Source organism: Cryptococcus neoformans, chromosome 1, assembly GCF_000149385.1.
Source record: "Cryptococcus neoformans var. neoformans B-3501A chromosome 1, whole genome shotgun sequence".
Lineage (NCBI taxonomy): Eukaryota > Fungi > Basidiomycota > Tremellomycetes > Tremellales > Cryptococcaceae > Cryptococcus > Cryptococcus deneoformans.
Genome location: NC_009177.1, coordinates 766,809 through 784,463, shown reverse-complemented (window position 1 = coordinate 784,463; position 17,655 = coordinate 766,809). Strand labels below are relative to the sequence as shown.

At 47.6% G+C, this 17,655-nt stretch overlaps 9 protein-coding genes across 9 annotated transcripts; 3 read left to right on the top strand and 6 right to left on the bottom strand.

Moving 5' to 3' along the window:
- Positions 1 to 147: 147 nt before the first annotated feature.
- Positions 148 to 883, bottom strand: CNBA2920 (hypothetical protein; the record flags this gene model as incomplete). The annotated part of the gene is made up of 4 exons (XM_773199.1): positions 148 to 210; positions 298 to 483; positions 553 to 625; positions 729 to 883. 4 exons carry the CDS (start codon positions 881 to 883, stop codon positions 148 to 150), a joined length of 477 nt encoding a protein of 158 aa, XP_778292.1.
- A 248-nt stretch (positions 884 to 1,131) lies between these two features.
- CNBA2910 (hypothetical protein) lies at positions 1,132 to 2,713 on the top strand (the record flags this gene model as incomplete). Its single annotated transcript, XM_773198.1, has 5 exons — positions 1,132 to 1,168; positions 1,224 to 1,255; positions 1,304 to 1,397; positions 1,469 to 1,756; positions 1,830 to 2,713. 5 exons carry the CDS (start codon positions 1,132 to 1,134, stop codon positions 2,711 to 2,713), a joined length of 1,335 nt encoding a protein of 444 aa, XP_778291.1.
- Positions 2,714 to 4,902: 2,189 nt separating this feature from the next.
- Positions 4,903 to 5,726, bottom strand: CNBA2900 (hypothetical protein; the record flags this gene model as incomplete). Its single annotated transcript, XM_773197.1, has 2 exons — positions 4,903 to 4,945; positions 4,999 to 5,726. 2 exons carry the CDS (start codon positions 5,724 to 5,726, stop codon positions 4,903 to 4,905), a joined length of 771 nt encoding a protein of 256 aa, XP_778290.1.
- A 720-nt stretch (positions 5,727 to 6,446) lies between these two features.
- CNBA2890 (hypothetical protein) lies at positions 6,447 to 7,244 on the top strand (the record flags this gene model as incomplete). Its single annotated transcript, XM_773196.1, has 5 exons — positions 6,447 to 6,459; positions 6,513 to 6,608; positions 6,674 to 6,738; positions 6,796 to 6,901; positions 6,955 to 7,244. The coding sequence occupies 5 exons, from the start codon at positions 6,447 to 6,449 to the stop codon at positions 7,242 to 7,244; spliced, it is 570 nt and encodes a 189-aa protein (XP_778289.1).
- Positions 7,213 to 8,515, bottom strand: CNBA2880 (hypothetical protein; the record flags this gene model as incomplete). Its single annotated transcript, XM_773195.1, has 4 exons — positions 7,213 to 7,323; positions 7,374 to 8,034; positions 8,087 to 8,108; positions 8,158 to 8,515. The coding sequence occupies 4 exons, from the start codon at positions 8,513 to 8,515 to the stop codon at positions 7,213 to 7,215; spliced, it is 1,152 nt and encodes a 383-aa protein (XP_778288.1).
- A 645-nt stretch (positions 8,516 to 9,160) lies between these two features.
- Positions 9,161 to 9,944, bottom strand: CNBA2870 (hypothetical protein; the record flags this gene model as incomplete). Its single annotated transcript, XM_773194.1, has 3 exons — positions 9,161 to 9,241; positions 9,310 to 9,546; positions 9,600 to 9,944. 3 exons carry the CDS (start codon positions 9,942 to 9,944, stop codon positions 9,161 to 9,163), a joined length of 663 nt encoding a protein of 220 aa, XP_778287.1.
- A 1,096-nt stretch (positions 9,945 to 11,040) lies between these two features.
- CNBA2860 (hypothetical protein) lies at positions 11,041 to 12,495 on the top strand (the record flags this gene model as incomplete). Its single annotated transcript, XM_773193.1, has 7 exons — positions 11,041 to 11,092; positions 11,137 to 11,219; positions 11,267 to 11,626; positions 11,674 to 11,845; positions 11,899 to 11,984; positions 12,039 to 12,336; positions 12,392 to 12,495. 7 exons carry the CDS (start codon positions 11,041 to 11,043, stop codon positions 12,493 to 12,495), a joined length of 1,155 nt encoding a protein of 384 aa, XP_778286.1.
- Positions 12,496 to 12,622: 127 nt separating this feature from the next.
- CNBA2850 (hypothetical protein) lies at positions 12,623 to 15,107 on the bottom strand (the record flags this gene model as incomplete). Its single annotated transcript, XM_773192.1, has 11 exons — positions 12,623 to 12,654; positions 12,702 to 12,936; positions 12,994 to 13,017; positions 13,070 to 13,201; positions 13,248 to 13,549; positions 13,605 to 13,669; positions 13,719 to 13,889; positions 13,937 to 14,385; positions 14,438 to 14,611; positions 14,662 to 15,029; positions 15,086 to 15,107. 11 exons carry the CDS (start codon positions 15,105 to 15,107, stop codon positions 12,623 to 12,625), a joined length of 1,974 nt encoding a protein of 657 aa, XP_778285.1.
- Positions 15,108 to 16,301: 1,194 nt separating this feature from the next.
- Positions 16,302 to 17,293, bottom strand: CNBA2840 (hypothetical protein; the record flags this gene model as incomplete). The annotated part of the gene is made up of 5 exons (XM_773191.1): positions 16,302 to 16,383; positions 16,436 to 16,800; positions 16,848 to 16,926; positions 16,995 to 17,097; positions 17,197 to 17,293. The coding sequence occupies 5 exons, from the start codon at positions 17,291 to 17,293 to the stop codon at positions 16,302 to 16,304; spliced, it is 726 nt and encodes a 241-aa protein (XP_778284.1).
- Positions 17,294 to 17,655: the final 362 nt, after the last annotated feature.

The following is a 17,655-nucleotide window of genomic DNA, read 5'->3' as shown; positions in this document are numbered from 1 at the left end:
CAAGATCATTTATGGTCGTCTTGACCTTTTTTTTTCAGTCCAAGAATCATGGCGCGTAAAACTAGTTGTTGACCATATTCATGGTATATCTACAAAGCCCTTATTACACTGGCCGTTTACATCTGCGTCTGTTCAATGTCCGCATTTTTACAACGTTTTCCGGTCAGTCATCACTCGCACAATACACCCAACGCCTGCAACCTCGGTAAGCTGTAAAAAAACCATAATAAATTGCTGGATCAGCAAACAGTACCCATTTAAAAGGAGCAGCCATAACTCCCAGCATTTAAATCTCACCTTTTCATGCCACGTCAGGAGTACACTTCCACTGACTTCTCCGCCCTGAGCCAATACCGCCATTCCCTTGTACAGGTACGCCATCAATCGGTCTTGCTGTACTTGGTCGAGATTCTTGATCATGGTGGGGATATCAGCTGAGCGTGTGGAATTGAGGATGAGTAGAAGAGAGGAAGTCGTGAGACTCTGCCGGAATTGATTTGAAAGAAGACAACGGTAAGCATGGTATTGTGAGATTTGACCACGGCTTCTTACCTTGGCTTCATCCACACCGTCCCCATATGGCGGATCTGTCAAGATTGTACTGAGGGCACCTGCCACATCGCCTCTACTCTCATGTTAGAACTCTCTTTTTAATTCTCTCATCCAATTTATGCCCTGGACTTGCCATACGCCAAGCCGCCCGCAAAGACACGAACCGAACAACTCACCGGCTCACCAAACCCCTAACGTCTGCACTCCTTCGCTTCGCATCTTCCAGCACACCGTCAGGTCCTCTCGGATCGGGGTCATACAGATCAGACGGCAGGAGAACATCCTCATCCAACGCATCGATATCGATCTTTCGGAACGCGTAGTCTGACATGGTGTTGTGACGGGCCGAGAAGAGGAATGGAAAGAGGAGAGATGCTTGGTCGTGACGACGGTGAGGTGGCCGACGATGATATAGTGACGTCGTTGTGTGGGGGTGCAATTAAGAAAGCGCTCCTCACAATGCATGTACCTCGATTGCTGCACTTGTTTTGACCGCCGATGACGATAGCTATGCATGTAAATCCTCAAAAAGAACAATATAGTAATCCGCTTTACGTCTATCGGTAGAACCATATAATCATGGCTAAGAAGAGCCACAATCCAGCAGAGGCGTATCGTACGTTGCGATATCTGAGTCTCGGCCAAACGCTAACAACTACCTTGAATCACAGGCAAGCAGCTCAAGGCGAAAGAGCTCAAAAAGGTAGGTCTGCTGACATGGAAATTTCGGATAGGAGCTGATAGAAAGTAGAACAAAGAAGCAAGGCAGAAAGCAAGAGAGACACAGACTGTAAAGAAGGATACAAGAGAGCTCGAAACAGAAATTCGTTCTCTCAAGGCTGAGAGTATGTGCAGTAGCCCTTTTCTTTTGTGTTAACGTGTAGAGCTTTCTCATCCTTACCTTACCATTGCGCAGATAATCCATCCAACAAGAAGAAAATCCAAGAGTTGGAATCAGAGTTGCAGTATGTTTCAAAGCTAAAGGAAAAATACGTCTCGGAACATCCAGAGGAACATGATCGCATATACAACATACGGCGCAAGACTGAGCAGGACCAAGACGGTGAAGGCGAGGGGTCTGGATCGGGGAAGCAGCTTTACGATGAACGAGGGAGACTGAGGAACCCAAAGAGGAGTGTCTATTATGATCCAGTATATAACCCATTCGGTGTCCCTCCGCCCGGAATGCCCTACCGTGAAAGAAGTAAGTTTCTCACGTCTTAACCCTTACCTTTCCAATCTCCCAGTCAACTACTGATCTCAATGGGTTGTAACAGCCGAGGAAGAAGAGAGCGAGGAAGATGAAAGCGACGACGATATAGTCATGCCTGAAGGTCCGCCACCAGACAGTGATGAAGAGGGCGATGGCGATGATTCTGATGATTCAGACGACATTCCGCTACCCGAGGGACTGCCTCCGGAGCCACAGGCCATTTTGCCGGTACCGCCTCTGCCGAGTGGCCCGCCTTTGCCGCCCAGTGGCTCAGGATTTTTCCCGCCATCGGCAGGATACCGACCTCCCCATCATTTCGCCTATGGTGTACCTCCTCCACCCCCACCTGGCTTACGTCCCCCCATGCCACCACGGCCTCACGCCCCTAATGTTGCTCATAATAGGCCACCGGTACCTGTGCAAGACCCATTGAGCAATAAGCCAACTATTCCTTACCAGGCGCACAAGATGGCACATGCTCTGCCGACTCGACCTTCTGGACCAAGCGGTACCGGTGTCTCCACATCTGCATCCCCTAAACCCATACCTGTCGCTGCGTCAAGCGATGCAAAAGCCCCCATTACACAATCTGCAGGAGTGCCCGGAGCATCAGGAGAAATTTCTGCCGCCCCTGTGCTGCGTGATTTACGCAAGGAAACGACAGCGTTCGTTCCGCGAGGCGTCAGGCGACGTAAAGCAGGTCCTGGCGGTTCTTCTAATGGCGCAGGTGGAATGACAGTGAATGCAGCACCGGGAGCTGGTGAGATTGATGAAGACGGGGATGAGATCAAACGACCCAAGCTGGCGGAGGGGGAAGGACTCCTGGGCAAGTTGAGTGGGGTTCTTGGGGGTGCACACGGCGTACTTGGGAAAAACGGGTCTGAAGAGAAACGGGATGTGGACGACGACTATCAAAAGTTCCTGGAAGGTCTGGGAGATATTGGATAATAGCATTTGCACCTATGAAAATGTCCCAAATCTCCCCTCACACCCCAAATCAGCAAGCTTCCCAATCTTCCCGGCGCCTGATGTCTAGTTTTAATGTTTCTAAAAAAGAAAGTCGAATCCCTTTCATTCCTACGTTAATCAGGCCAAAAGAAAAGGAAAAGCACTCCGCCGTCGGAACGAAGAAAAGACGCAAACAGAAGAGTGATGATAAAGATGTACTAATAAAGAATTGAAGGAGACTATTTGATCTGACATCAGAAGACGCTACCGGCGAATATGTCTTTGAGCCTGTTCCTCCCTCCACAGCCGACAATATCTATGATAGAGGCAACTCTTCTCCTTGGCGTTCTGGTAGCGAAGATTGCCGTGATGATGAAGAAAATTGCGACACTGAAAACAGATACTTTTCATGCGGAGCTACTAAAAAAAGACTCCCTCTCTAGGCTCAGCAGTGATGATTGGACCTGTGATTCATCGTCGGAGGATGATGGACCGCCTTCAGTGAGTGTTGTAGACCCCTTTATAGACGCGTGTACAGAAGACCTGCTGACAGAATTACACGATAAAGAAAAAGAAGACGCACCGCGGCAGCTACCCCTGCCCGGCGAAGAAGTCGTGCGAAGATAAGTGGACCTGAAGCCATCAGTGCTTTGGGCTACAGTATGGTTGGTGGGCGCACTCGACTAGGTGAAGAGTTCTCAAAGGCTGATACTTTCCGTTTCAGAGCCAGGGCTCAACTCAATAATGAAATCCAGAGAAGTCACGAGCCCACCAACGATGAGAAGTTCAACCTATTCATTCAACAGCCGTCTCTTATGATGATCATCTCTTTGAAGCCCTCGCCACTCTTCAAAATGGCTCAGATCTTAAAATCAGAATGATGAAGAGAGCTGCTTCAATCCACGGGATTTCTGAGGGGATAAGTGGTATGCGAATGGGCGGTATGAGAACCTGGGGCATGAAGATGGAGGGTCATCCCAGAGGTACAGACATCCAAGCTGCTGGCTTCGACAGTGCAGATTATTTTGGGAATTGGACCAGGCGAGACGCTGGGGCAGAGGACACGGCTCCCTCCAACACTCAAGTTGATTGATCCCAGTCGAGATAGTTTGAAATTGACGTAAGATTGTTGAATGATGGTTTATTATACTGGTACCAACCTTATCTCTCTGTCTAACCAGAGTCAGACACATGATGGCTTGCCTGGTACCAACGCTTAGCTTTCTGTCTAACCAAAGTCAGATAGATGAAAGCAGTTCAATACCAAAGCTACTATGGACCTATTTACATTTCTACGGTCGCCACTACAAGCTAAAATGTTATTATCTAGATACCCAACAACTCGTTTATCTATAAGCACATCATCGTTGTCATCATCTGACATAATGGTTATCCCACTTCCGCAGCCTCCGCAATCTCCACTCTGGCCCCCCTAAGGCAGTTACTCAACAGAAATACTAAGGATTCATGAATGGGAGTATGCTAGGGAATACGTCGTTCAATCCATTGAAGTTCTCTGATGATGTGCTGTTATGTGAGGCGAGACAATAGCCAGAGTCGAATTGAAACAAAGCAAAATACATCGACTTGTTGAACTGGTATTCACTCAGCACCTTCGTACAAACAGTCTCAGAGAGCAGTGTACAAGATAGTGATGAGGAAAGATCAGAAAGCTACAAAAGAGAAAATTAAAGTAGGGTATAGAATCTGAACGAACAAGACCACGTAGTCATCTATCTAAACGAGCAGCTAGACTAACTCCGTCACGACTATTTAGCATGCCCGTATTCCTGGTACTTCCTCCACATCTTCCTAGCCAGCCTGTCCCTCATTTTATCACATTGTTTTCTATTTTCTACCACTGTCTTCCCCCATGTGCTCTCCCCAGTTCTCCACAGGGCCTCTTCTGCTTCCTCTCTGGCCCGAATTCGCTCCTGCTTCCTCTTTGGGTCATTGACCTCGTAAGCATCGGCTCTGTGAGCCATGGAGACATCCTGTGCCATCCGGATGCTGGGGAAGAGTTCTTCGCCATGAAGGTCGACACCTTCATGTGTGGCGATCGCGTTATGGAAGATGCATACTGCTATGATCACTCGACACTGATCGCGGATAGTATACTCCGATCCTTGTTTCAAAATGGGGAACTTCTCCTTGACCACGCCAAACACACGCTCAATCACGTTAGGTGCTTAAGCATGGCGAAGATTGTACAACTCCTCCTTGCTACGAGGTCTATCAATGTTCTGGTCAGCTTAGAGCCGCTTAGATGCTTAAACTTGACTTACCGGGTGTTGGCCCTTCCCCACTCTTTCAAATGGTACCTTACGCCCCGGAAAGGAAGTCGCAGCCCAGGATGAGCTCCATACCCAGCATCAGCCAGGTAAAAGCGGTCCTTTGGAATGACAAAATTGTCTTCCAGGGCGTTATTCAGTACGTTCTGGTCATTGGCCGACCCCTCATAACCGGGCCGGACATAGACAAAGCGCAGCGAAAAATCGCACGCTGCCAGAACATTGGTGGAGATGTAGGAGTAGCGGTTACGCCAGCTCCTTTTGGCTTCTTCCCCCCTGACTGTCGTCCTGATGTGGGTGCCATCAAGGGCACCAACGCAGTTGTCAAAGTATGGGGAGAACTTGGTACTCCTCAAGATCCGTAGATCTGTAGGTGTGGAGGATGTCGGTTGGGAGATCCATTTGTTCACGCAAAGGATGCGGAGGTTGTGGGGGGTGAGAGGGCCCTCAGCGGCAGCTTGAGGGGCAGGACTGCTCTGCGCTTGCTCCTCAGTCTCCATGACGGCAGGGTCAAGAGGAAACAAACCTGATTTCCTCCAAGTCCCTCGAATTTGGCGTGAGGTCGCCGTCTCCCCCCACGCCCTCTGGTGCCAACCCCAAAACATCCCCTTTCCCACCCCTCTAACGGAGCTACCAAGCTGGTATTCATCCAGTTGACGATGGTACGCTGTCTTGAGGGTGTTGAAGAAGTCGACATCGAGAGACTGGAACCTGCTGTTCATCTTCGCAGGGGTGCCTCGCTCAGCATATTTGTCGATCTTTTTGATCCAATTCCTCCTCCTGCATGATAGAAAGGTTTCGAGAGGCCGAGCTCGTATGGAACGCGCGTACGCCGGCGTGCCGGTCGTAGTGGGATGACTTTGAGACCCGGTATAAATCTGCGACTTTCTGATGGCTGTCACCAAGTTGTTGTCTTGTGCTAAAGTGCGACGGTCATAGAATCGGCCATTGTGGAGATATGATGCTAATGATATGCACGGTATTGCGAGGTTTGGCGTCCGAGATTGCCGTGCGTCCGCGAATCATGTGAGTACGTACGAGTATTAACCTCACGATTGTGCCTTGGAGTGTCCCCATACTGTCACGCCCAACTTTGTCTTGCTGACTTTGTTGTAAGGATGTTAAACCAGAGAGCAATCTGTGATTGGCCATGACCTTTTGGAGCACCGATGCAATGGCGCTTTGCAATAGTAAGCTTTCTGGGACTCAGCAAAGCTCTCCATGGCTCGAATAGATGTGGTGACAGCTCGCTGCTTGTCTAGTCACACTGCATGTCGAAATCTTAATTAAGTTGGTAACGAAACGCGCGGAAGGGTATTTGACCCGCCTTTCTCCGCTAATTAGGCTGGGTGACTATATTTGAATCTGTAATCAACCCTCCGTCTCCGACGCTAATCGTTATCGTTGCTTTCCCTCTACATCTCTACCAGTATCCCTCGAATATGACTTCTTTTGGTACGCTTCTCATACGACGACAGACACATAGGCGGACGCTTAAACTTTCCCAGTCTTCGTTACAGGCAACGCCAATAAGCTTCGAGAAGTCAAAGCCATCCTGGCTGCCGGTGACAGTGGTATTGAGGTGACCTCTCAATCTGTTGATGGTATGTTCTTTGTTCTTTTAATGACATTTTATATACCCGCAATGGCTATCTAACTTCTGAAGCAGTTCCTGAGCTTCAAGGCACTACGCAAGAAATTGCTATTGCCAAATGCAAGGTAGCCGCTGAAAAGGTCGAGAAAATCTCTTTCATCTCCCACCACTATCATTAAGGCTAATCGATCGATTAGCTCGGGACAGCTTGTGTGACTGAAGATACAGCTCTCTGCTTCGAAGCTCTCAACGGATTGCCTGGACCTTACATTAAAGATTTCTTGGCTAATATTGGTCATGAAGGTACGTTGCATGCTCTGTGTCTCGAATCCATTACTTATGGCTATTCGGGATAGGTCTAAACACTCTTCTCAACGGGTTCCCTACCACTCGCGCAACTGCTCTCTGTACATTCGCATATTCTCCAGGGCCGGGCGAAGAACCTATCCTCTTTGAAGGCCGCACTGAAGGCAACATCGTCCCTGCTCGGGGCTCCAAGATCTTCGGCTGGGACCCAATTTTCCAGCCTCTTGAGGGTGGGGGAAGAACGTACGCGGAGATGGATGGGGAAGAAAAGAACAAGATCTCTCACAGGTATAGAGCATTGGAAAAACTCAGGGCGTATCTGAGTGAGCAGGCGAAGTAGAGAGCGAATGGTCAGAAAGTAGATCCATGAATTTTTGGTAAGAAGGCAAGTGAATGAACTGGCGATGGAGTAGGGTCGACTGCATAAAGCGATGAGTTAGCTTGATAAGTAATAAAGAAGCGTACTTACAGCTTCTCTATCGGCTAATAATTCTTGCAGTCTGTTCCAGACCTGCCCCCCTTTTTGGATGCCATCTAGCCAGCTCTTCCAGAGTTCGAGTCTCTCACGATCCACGCCAAGCTCCCCCATTAACTTCAGAATTCTCAAAGCGTTGCCCGAAACTTCTCCATTCAGCAGATCCTCTAACTTGTAGCTCGGTGTTCGATATATCTTTTCCGACGGTTTGTCCTCTTCTTTCCTACGGGGCTTCCTGACCCTCAATCTGACCCATTCCCTTCTTCTTACCCATCCCCACCAGCCCAAATTCCCGGCATGGCTGCTCCATCCTTTTTTCCTGAACCATGCATTATATCTCCACCCTAGCTCATCTGTTCCAGTACGCATGTTCACCATCCAAGGGGTCAAATATTCCCATTCGGGAGATGGCGGCTGATAAGTCTCAAGTGTGTATGATGTTTTGTTAGATTGGGTGGGAGTAGATGATTTGGCTTTAACTTTGCGAAGATATTTCTTCGAAGACTTGACTGGCTGCACAGTAGGGTTCTGAGAAGGGTCGGCTAGAGCAAATGAAGAAGTGATCGGAGCCGTGCGATCTGGCCTTGTAAACGTGGACGGGTCTTTTGGAAGCAGGGTGTTTGACGAGTAATAAGCCGTTCCTAGCAAGTAAATCCTGCCATCGTGATGAGTTACCCCACCTGCATATCATGACATGTGTATCTTACCCTCGTTGATTTTCAAACAAGACTGCCAGATGTCAGCAATTGGGATGCATGATTCATAATTAGGAGCTCACCGTCCCACACAAACTCCAATCCTGCGGCCTCAGTCTCAATACTGTCGGGGTCAATAACCTCCCCGCTTTGCTCCATCTTTATCATATCACCCATGGCACGTTTGTATGCTTCCAGATCAAGGGTATTTATCCTCTCTGGATGGTCATACTCATCTTCCTCTTCTTCTTCTTCTTCCGACTCTTCCTCTACTACGCGGTCTCCTGTTGTTTTATGAGCGGACTGGCGAATTCGGAAGTCCCGCAAAATTGAAGCTAGTGACCGCCGTCGCCTGGCTGCTAGGGATTGGGCGATTGCAGAATTCTCATCTTGAGCAGATGAAAATGTTACAGGCTGGGATTGGGTGGTGGGCGTTGTCATCTTTGAGGTTTTGAGTGCATCGGAGACAACCTAGGAAGAGGATAACCTCCTACATTCTCAGCATATGAACGCGCTGCTCATGCTCGACAACTCCGGACCTCCTGTGTGACAACACTGACGTCATAACCTGTTGTTTTGTATTACATAATATAATACAAACGCGTTCTAATTAATGGGACGATCGATCGCCATCGATTGAAGCTTCGTTTGTTCCTCAATCAGCTTTCTTGCAATGTACGAGTTCATTCATACCACACAGGACTGACCCAAATGAGCTTGCTTTTCAAGAAAACAAAGCTCACCTATTGTCGAATGAATATGAGCTGTCGCCAGGCTGTTACTACTGTATCATCGGTCTTTTTATCAACTACCTGTAAAGTACCTGAGAAGTTCATCCCGTTTCATCTCGTCTTTCTTGTTTCCCCCCCTGTACATTATACAGGGAAGAGAAAGGGGATAGAATCGCATGTCACAATCTTGATTACCATTCATATCATACATCATGGTTCAACATGGCTTCGCCATCTTCCGGGAGCCAAATAATCATATGGATACAAGTTTGAAAACCGAGACTACGGCAGAGGACCGGAACAAGCTTCGCGACTTCATTACACTTATAAAGCATACTAATGATGCTTGCAATTCTCACTCATTGGGGAACTTTCGGAAGACATCGCCTAGTTTGTCCAGAGGGGCAGCGAGCAAACCTGCAACGGTCTCAAAAGGCTAAGTTGCAAAGTAAACCAGGATTAACACACAACGTGTAATGAAGACTGCAGCCCGCTTATGCTTACAGGCTTGTCAGGCGCGGAGGGGTGGCTCCGAGTGGGGGCAAACATCTTGGTCCTCTTGAAGCTTGCGGCGAGACTACTCGATTCAGAGCTCGGGACAGCTTGTTCCAACTTGACGAGGTCTTCTGTCTCTTCTTCCTTGATATGTTCGGCCAGATCGGACATCAACTTCTTGATGGTGGGTTCAAATTCGCTATCACTTGGCGATAGTTGCTGGAACTTGTACAACATCTCTTTGACCTGGTGGGCGTTAGTTCGTGAAATCGCCTGCCAATCTAAGGTGGAGTACGTACCTTCTGATGTTCTTCCCTATCTCTATCGGCCAATGCCTTGCCACCATCTACATACTTCTCAAGAGCAGGGTAAACGACAAGCTCCTCTCCAACGGAGTGGCGAGCAAGTTCCCAGGTGAACAGGTTTTGGTACCGGGTCTTCGTGTCTGCATCAGTAGCTTTGATGATCTGGTCGTAATACTCTTCAAGCTCTCGGTGATCATGCTTGACTGCGTCTGCTACAGAAGTGTTACCTGCCATGCTGCTGGTTGTGGGGCTTGCAAAGAAGCGAGTGGAAATTGCCAGTGGAGAAAGGGCGGCTCGATTGAAAATAGTCCTAGGGCTGAATGCTCTTGATGAGAGCATATAAAGGCGCCGAGTTAGTAATAGTAGACGATTTACAACGGGTGCGTCAAAAAGTCTTTAGGGGGACAATATTCATAGTAATTCACTGGCTTTTGTACTTCTTCCTTCACAGACCCCCCTGCCATGATTAGACTGATAGTATCCCATATCTGGACGAAAATAGCCAATAGCAATGAAGAATAGGTCAGGCTTTCGCCGTGAGGTCATTCGATGCTTTACCCTTGCGATGACGAGCTTCCAAGCTTACAGTTTATAAAGCGGAGTCGTGGTGGTGGCTGGATAATCTCAAGGACTCTTTTTCCTTCGTCATCTGTGTTCCCCGCCTCCGCCCCCCCGGCATTTTGACTCTCTATCGTCCCGTCCCTATTTTTTTCTGCCATTATCACATGAGAAAAGGGCACGAGCGATATACTCTATAGTCGTTGATGCGTAATAAAGTGTGGATTGTAAAAGCACATGTCCCGCACTGCGAAATGATGATCGGTGTGACGCGACGCGACCGCTCGCTGCCCTTAAAAAATGACAATTAATAAACGGAGCCAGCTGACTGGATAGGTCAGCAGATGAGACGTCCGATGTGGGCTTTCGCTGGTATTCTTTCTACCCGTCAATCGATAAAGTTTGCCCCGATGGATAGAGCAACAAACGCGAAGATGTACAAACGACGTGCGTAGGACATGGTTTATTAGGCTCGACACAAGCCCTCGGGGGCTGTTTCGGCGGCCTCCTACTAGGGCCCAAGGTCCGAGGGTTTTGGCTAGTTCCAGAATATTTGAGGAATGTCCCACATGCCTCTAGAGCGACAATTAGGCCACTAGAACTCTAATGGTGATCGCTAGCACAGATTTCACCTACCAGATTCCAGGATTACAAGTCATTCGCACTCCGACGGCGGGTAGAAATAATTAAGCGATGTATGATTAATCTGGTTAACTTGGAATAGTGATTTCCTAATTACAGTTAGTCTACTATTATTTATTACATACCTCGACGGCGGCGCGTCGCGCCACCAGGAAGCCGATGATGATGAAGCATCGTCATTATTTATGGCAGCATGAATGTCGCCGTTGCTTGACGCCTCATCCCCCTACGAACAATGGCCCACTACCAGATCTCCCCAGGCAAAGCAGTAGGCATATTTCACCTTGGTCAGTGCATCCTATTTGCCCTTCCCAGAGCTAACACACCCCAGGCGATACACTATGGCACGTCCTCGACCTCCTCCGCACACGCAAGAACGAGTATCCCAAATTCAGCTTATCATGGGACCCTCAGGTTCGTATCGGACATCCCGTGGACCACAGTCACTGACAGACACTTAGCACCCGCATGAGTCCGCCGTGGTGATTCATCTACCTTCATTGACACTTTACTTCCCCCATCCATCGCAGACCTTGACACTGATATCGTTCCCTTCTCTTGCCTTTTCCAACATCACTTTGACCTTTGAGACCCAGCTCCTGTATGCCCCAGAACAGCCATTGACAAGGGCCAAAGTTGGCAGGATATTTGGACCTACATTTGCCGACGAGGGTAGAGGATTGGTGTTCCCGGGAATAAAGTTCGAGATGAGCTCGGAAGGGAAAGGTGGGCGAGAGGATCTCGTGCGAAGACTAGACGTGAACGGGAAAGAGGGTGAACGTTTAAGCCTTCCTGGGCAGTTGATTTCTTGTAACGTGCAGGTAAGCAGAATATCCACTCCGCAGTTCGTGGAACTAATCAGAATCAGCCAAACAAAGGCGTTGTCCTCTCTATAGCCGAAGAAGAACCTCTAGAAATTATCTTGGGACAAACCACTGCACAGGATCTTTTGTTAGATTTGGGTCATCCTTTGAGAAAATTTTGGAAAGAAGACGACAGATTAGAAAAGATGTGGGGTGGAACCAGTGAACCCGGATATTGTAAGCTGGTCCAAATTCTGCAGACGTTTCTCTAACAAAAAACAATTCCCCAGGCTTCTGGAATTACTTTCAGTATGGGCTAGATTTTTTAATTTCTCCTCAGTTCAAGGTTCATAAAATCCTCTGCTACTCTAACATTGCAAGTCATGTCTCGTTTTACATCGTGACATTTAAAGTTAATTCTGCGTGGTAGCCGGGCACACCCTTATTCCAACGTTATGCTCGCTGCCCTTGGACTGTGTCAACCTCTTCTGGCACACTCAATCTTACTTCCAGCGTCGCCGCTTTTCATTCTTCCCTTTTCCCCAAACCCTCCCAATACGAAGAAGAAATTGATGAACAGAAACGCTCCACTTCTGACAAGACAAGAAAAGCTTCCAAAAGTGGGGCCGGTAGTACTAAGAAAAAAAGGTCGGGGGAGCCACCTGTGATGGTTTTGGATAGAGTCGTAGAGGGTGGCCTAGATGGCGTCATGAACGTTGGGGAGAGTAGTGAGTGACTTCGCTTCCTCTAGCCATACGATGCTGACTGCGTCCGAAAAACCAGGGCTTATAGGCTATGAAGGCCTTATCATCGAAGAAGATCAATTGAGCGGGGGAATCTGCTCTGTCCTTGTATGGCGAAACGAAGGAGTTCAGTCCTTGTCTTGATAATGTACATCGACAAATGTTAGGCGCCAATGATGGTGAAGGTTGTAAATTTCACTCTTGTTATATATAAGTATATGTACATCTATATATCTGTACAGTAATTTCATGCAATTTTATGATCCTGCAGTCAGTAAGCCATCCACATCTCCGGAGTTAAGACTGACTACTCATCAGCAACCGCTCTGCAAGAAAGGAATAATACGTACTGTTCTGCATTGCGCGCCAAGTAGCAATAGCTGTCTCCTTTTGCCAGTAATCCAACCTTTTTGTATCCCCCCTTCTCAACGTCATAAGAGTATCATGATAATCTTCCTCAGATATGATCGAGTCCAACTGTATTTCGTTGGGGAGGAAGGTGGAGAATACATGTGAACGTAGAGGGGAGCGATGGACGTCCGATGGACGAGGGCGGCGGAACGTCAGTATTGGAGAATAAGTTTTCTAATACGCTCTGTAGTGAGTTTGACGCTCATAATTGCCTTTCTTACATCAACTCACAGTGCAGAAAACGACCTTTGGACCCTGAAGGTCAGCTCTCCGTCGAATGAATGCGAAAGACCTGCGGCCATCTTACCATGTTAGTTATATCGTTTGGCCCCTGATTGACTTCATATCCATCCCCAAAGGCCCTGCACTGTGGGAATACAGATGTTAAGGTTACTAATACCGCTTTTGAGGCTTTGCTCATCTTCAATCCGACAAAATTCTAATTTCCTGTCAACCCCAGCGCTTATGATCAAGAGAGGGCGCACCATGGCAATGAGCCCATCTTCTGCTACCATTTCACCCAGATCCTCCCAAAACTCTTTGGTGAACATTTCTCCTGGTACTGACCCTCCTGTAAAACAATCTTGTACCACAAAGTCCCATTTAGGTAACCTTTCCAAAGCTGTCAACGTCTCCGAATCGAGTGAAGGATCGGTGGTATTGACACGAGATAATGATGCGAGCTCGGAAACGAAGACAGAACCATCCAAGAGGTTCACGGATGTTAGATGGGAGGAAGAAAGATTAAAGTATATTTCGGTAGCAGTGAAGACAGCTGGATCGATCTCTGGAGATGATTTAGATAGCACTGACGGTCACGCCTTGAGAGAGTACGAACTTACCGACTACATCAACATTGAATCCTCGTCTCAAGAATCCTTGCGCCGTGATACCAGCCCCGAGACCGCTGTAAGTTTTGGTCAATCGATGACAGCAGCATCTCAAGCTTCACTCACATGACTAAGGCCCTATTAGAACGAGAGCCGCGTGATGGTTCTTCATCCTCCTTGCCTTCAGATGTTACTTTTAGATCCGTAGTGAGGTCCAAAGTTGTGATAAGCGATTCTTTTTCATCCGACCTATGAGCCAAAGTCATCACTTCCTGTAAATTGAACACTGCGAAAATCCTGCGCTTTGTCAGATTCAAGCTGATGGAACAGCAACAACCACCCACGAATCCCCCAATTCGATTGTCTTCTCGCCATTATTTTCCCTTTCTCTGAACCAACGCCCTCCCAGAATTGAGTGGTCACACCTCAAAAATCTATACCCGTCTTTTAAATTATCGCCGACCACCACCCTTCCGGTAAAACTCTGTTCCGAGCTCAGCACCCTTAATTCTCCATGGGCGGTCACATAAGGATCGGTTCTCTGGCCAGGGGGTCGGAGGAAGATCTGCTGGCGTAGAGCTAAGACAAGGAGAGGGAGTCGGAGAAAGAGAATGAATGAAGGGGCTCGTTTAGGTAAAAGTGCGGTATATTTCGATATCTCGGACCGTTTGGAAGGAGCGATTCCTAAGCCAACGGAGATGAAACCATACAGTCCATTCAAGGATGAGGCTAAGGATGGCCCAGGGCGAACAAAGAGATGGATTGTAGTGAGATATAGTGTTATGAAGAGAATCTGGAATAGTTTCATGGACTGTTCGCTTCCGTATTGTGGACACAAAACGTACCGCTTTTTCCGGGCTCTGGGTAAGAAACATGACACTGCCGGACAATCTTCTATCCAGCAGACGCTGGCCAAACCAAAGATGCAACATAAACGCCGTTGATCTAGCAGAGATATTGGCTAAATTTCGAATTCGGCCAGCCAAACTTTTAGCCGGAGTAATCGGGAGGATGTGATCCTATCACCAAAATTTAGTAGATACTATAAGCGCTGGATCCTAATGCTCACAAAACATAAAAGCGCAAATGTCAATCCTCCCCCCACAGCACCAAAGCCTAGAATAGCCTTTGCAAAGCAAGCGCCCCATTCTGGGCCAGCCAATCTCCCCATCAAGCTCCCCAGCCTTCTTCCTAGGACGGCGACTAAGTCTCCATTTAGAGCTGCAAGGCTAATGCACACATTGGCCGATACAACTTCTCTCGCGGACCGCTCGAGCGTCATCGCCCAGTACAGCAGAGTTGGTGGAGCAGTATACAATGCGTAGAGGGCGACATTATGCAGGCTCAAGGGAATCGTATTGTATAATGGAGTGAGAAGAATAGTATTGAGAGACAGGAGAAGAGTGAGTGGAACAGCTACCAGTATCGGGAAAATATCTGAGACATGTAAGTATTGCTGATCCTATTTCAACAGTATTCGCGAATAAACTCACAAAGGGCGGAGAAACGGGCCATGACTTGCTGCACGGTTCTGTCTCTTTTGGAATGGGCCGCAAGCAGATATCTCGAGTCCTCAGCCAATGTATATCTTTCTTCTTTCGAAGATACAAGCGTTGTAGACCCTTGCTGTGATCCAGTTTCGGTGGCTACTACACTGTAAGATTCATTTGACGATATTGCGAACACACCAGGAGACGGGTCGATGAATAAAGATGGGCTGCTGTTATATTGCCGACCGGGTACTTTTTCGGCTTCGTCTTCGTACTCAATATCGCTTGAGCGTTGTGATGGTATCAAAGAGTGATTGGTATCAGAGTTAGAATCAGAGCCCACTTCGCTAGCCTTTTCAGGACGGTAAAACTGTTGATCCGTGGAGAATGAGCTTGTACTTGGATTGCTACTGTGATTAGATGCGCCTTCGCTGTTGTCTGAAATGTCCCTGTCCCTGTCCCAGTTATTTGGCTCGTCGTCGTCAGCCTCTGATGCCGCGCGACTTGATTGACTTTCTGAATCACCACTGTCTTGCCCGCTGTTAGTCGCGATAGATGTCGCCTGTCTCGCTTCAGACCAGGCGGTTGGCAATGGGGAACTCTGAGAAGAGAGATTTCCTGGAGAGGACTTTGTATCACGCAGTACTTCGGAAACGACTTGTTGTGACATCGTGGCGACGATTTCGTTTATTAGACCAATTGTTTCCGACGGAACTTCAACCTATGCCCAGAGAAGAACGAATAAGTCTCTTCCTTTTTCTTGTTAAAGTGCAAGTTAAGTCGCTACGCTCAGGAAGCAATGAGAACCAACGTTATGACTATTGTGCGTTTTACGCGCTGACAAGGTTTCATCAGTCGATAGGCATGGGTGGCTTTGTTGCAACTCCAAATAAATCACACAGTTGAAGTGACAAAGGAAAAATTCGAAAAAGACCGAAGAAAGGTAGCGAAGTAGTAGAGTGTTATCACATCAAGTTGCATATCAAGCTATCTTTATCATTCGACAGTTTCTAGCATTGGGAACATATTAAAGCGAAATGAACGGAGGAAAGAAGAAGAATGCAACAAGGAGATAAACTGCGCGTGGGGGGGGGGCTGGATAGAGACGGGCCCCATTTTAATGCCCCAATGTAATTATATAAGATTCATTGTCCCGTCGACATACTGCTTTTGTTTGCTAATGGTGAGAGATAATGTAGATGACCGGTCGATATCGTGATTATCCCAAGTAATACCAAATCGCCCAGAAGCTAAACAATGTGAATGTTGCTCCCGCACCGAAGATCCAAGCATCTTGTTTGCTAATTTCATGCACTGTTAGGATCCACATGACAGGTCCAGCAGACTACTCACGTCCGCCTTTCCACCCATCCTATAGTTTCTCTACTCATTCCCAACGTATTCGCGGCGTCCAATAGTCTTCTCTTAGTACCCTTTAACATTCCTTTCTGTTCAACAAGATTCCCCAGCACTGCTCTTCCTTGCGCAATATATTGATCTATAGAGTTCTCAGACTCTTGTAAGAAAGTGTGTTCGCGAAGAGCAAAATCCTCGCGCGATGATGGAGGGTGATTGGGCCGAAAGAGAGGGTCGGAGGAAGCAAATGGAGATTCTGCGAAGGATGATTGATTTGGCGCGCGACGCTGAGACACAGAAGTACTCGCTGTTGATGGATAGGGGGAAGAGGAGGAAGATGATCCGAGCAAATCCTGCCGGGCCTGGTACCATATCAGTGGAACTGCAACTGGACAATCGCTCAACCCACTTTGAGTTGACTTTCGTTTTTTGCTTGTTCAAATCTTGATTTAAGTTCCTTATGTTCATTTTTTAACCTTGCTACTCGACTTTTGGCGTAATCAGTTTAACGGTTCGCTTTTTGGGCTGGACCGAATTAGACAGAGATCGAACCTACGTGTTGGCCTTATCCCGGGCAACGGTAACCATCTCCTTCCTCGCCATGGAATCATAATCGTCTATCAGTCGCGATAGAGCACTGAGAGTAGTCGTAATTTGACCTTGAAAGAGATGGATAAGCATCCAATTCATTGTGAGAAGGGTGACATACGCCATGTCTATAACTCTTCCGGATATGGTTGAACTGTCGCGCAACTCACCTTGAATTGCCGGGCCTCCTTCACCATTCTCCATTCTAGACAAGTCTGCATTCAAACTCGCTATTTGCCTGTTCCCCAAGGCATTTAAAGACTGCATGTTTGACCGTGCTGAAGATCCGGTAGCACACTGATAAGTCCAAGCCAAACGTATCACTTAGAAGTGACGGATAGCTATTGTGCCGGTGCGATGCTCTTCAGATATGTTATTGCACTGATGAAGACCTGCACCTTATTGTATCAAGTCAAATGACAGATTAGATAGGGTGTAAGATGAATAAATTGGAGTCGTAAAGAACGATAAACAAAGAAAACAAAAGAGCCTGAACGCCTTGTATGCGCCTGAACACGATCTTCGTCATTTATTTTTACTATGCGCGCAACCCTGCATGTAACAATCGGTTAGTCGGAAAGTTCCATATAAAGGAGCAATATGGACGAACTCTTTTATGCTGTAATGGC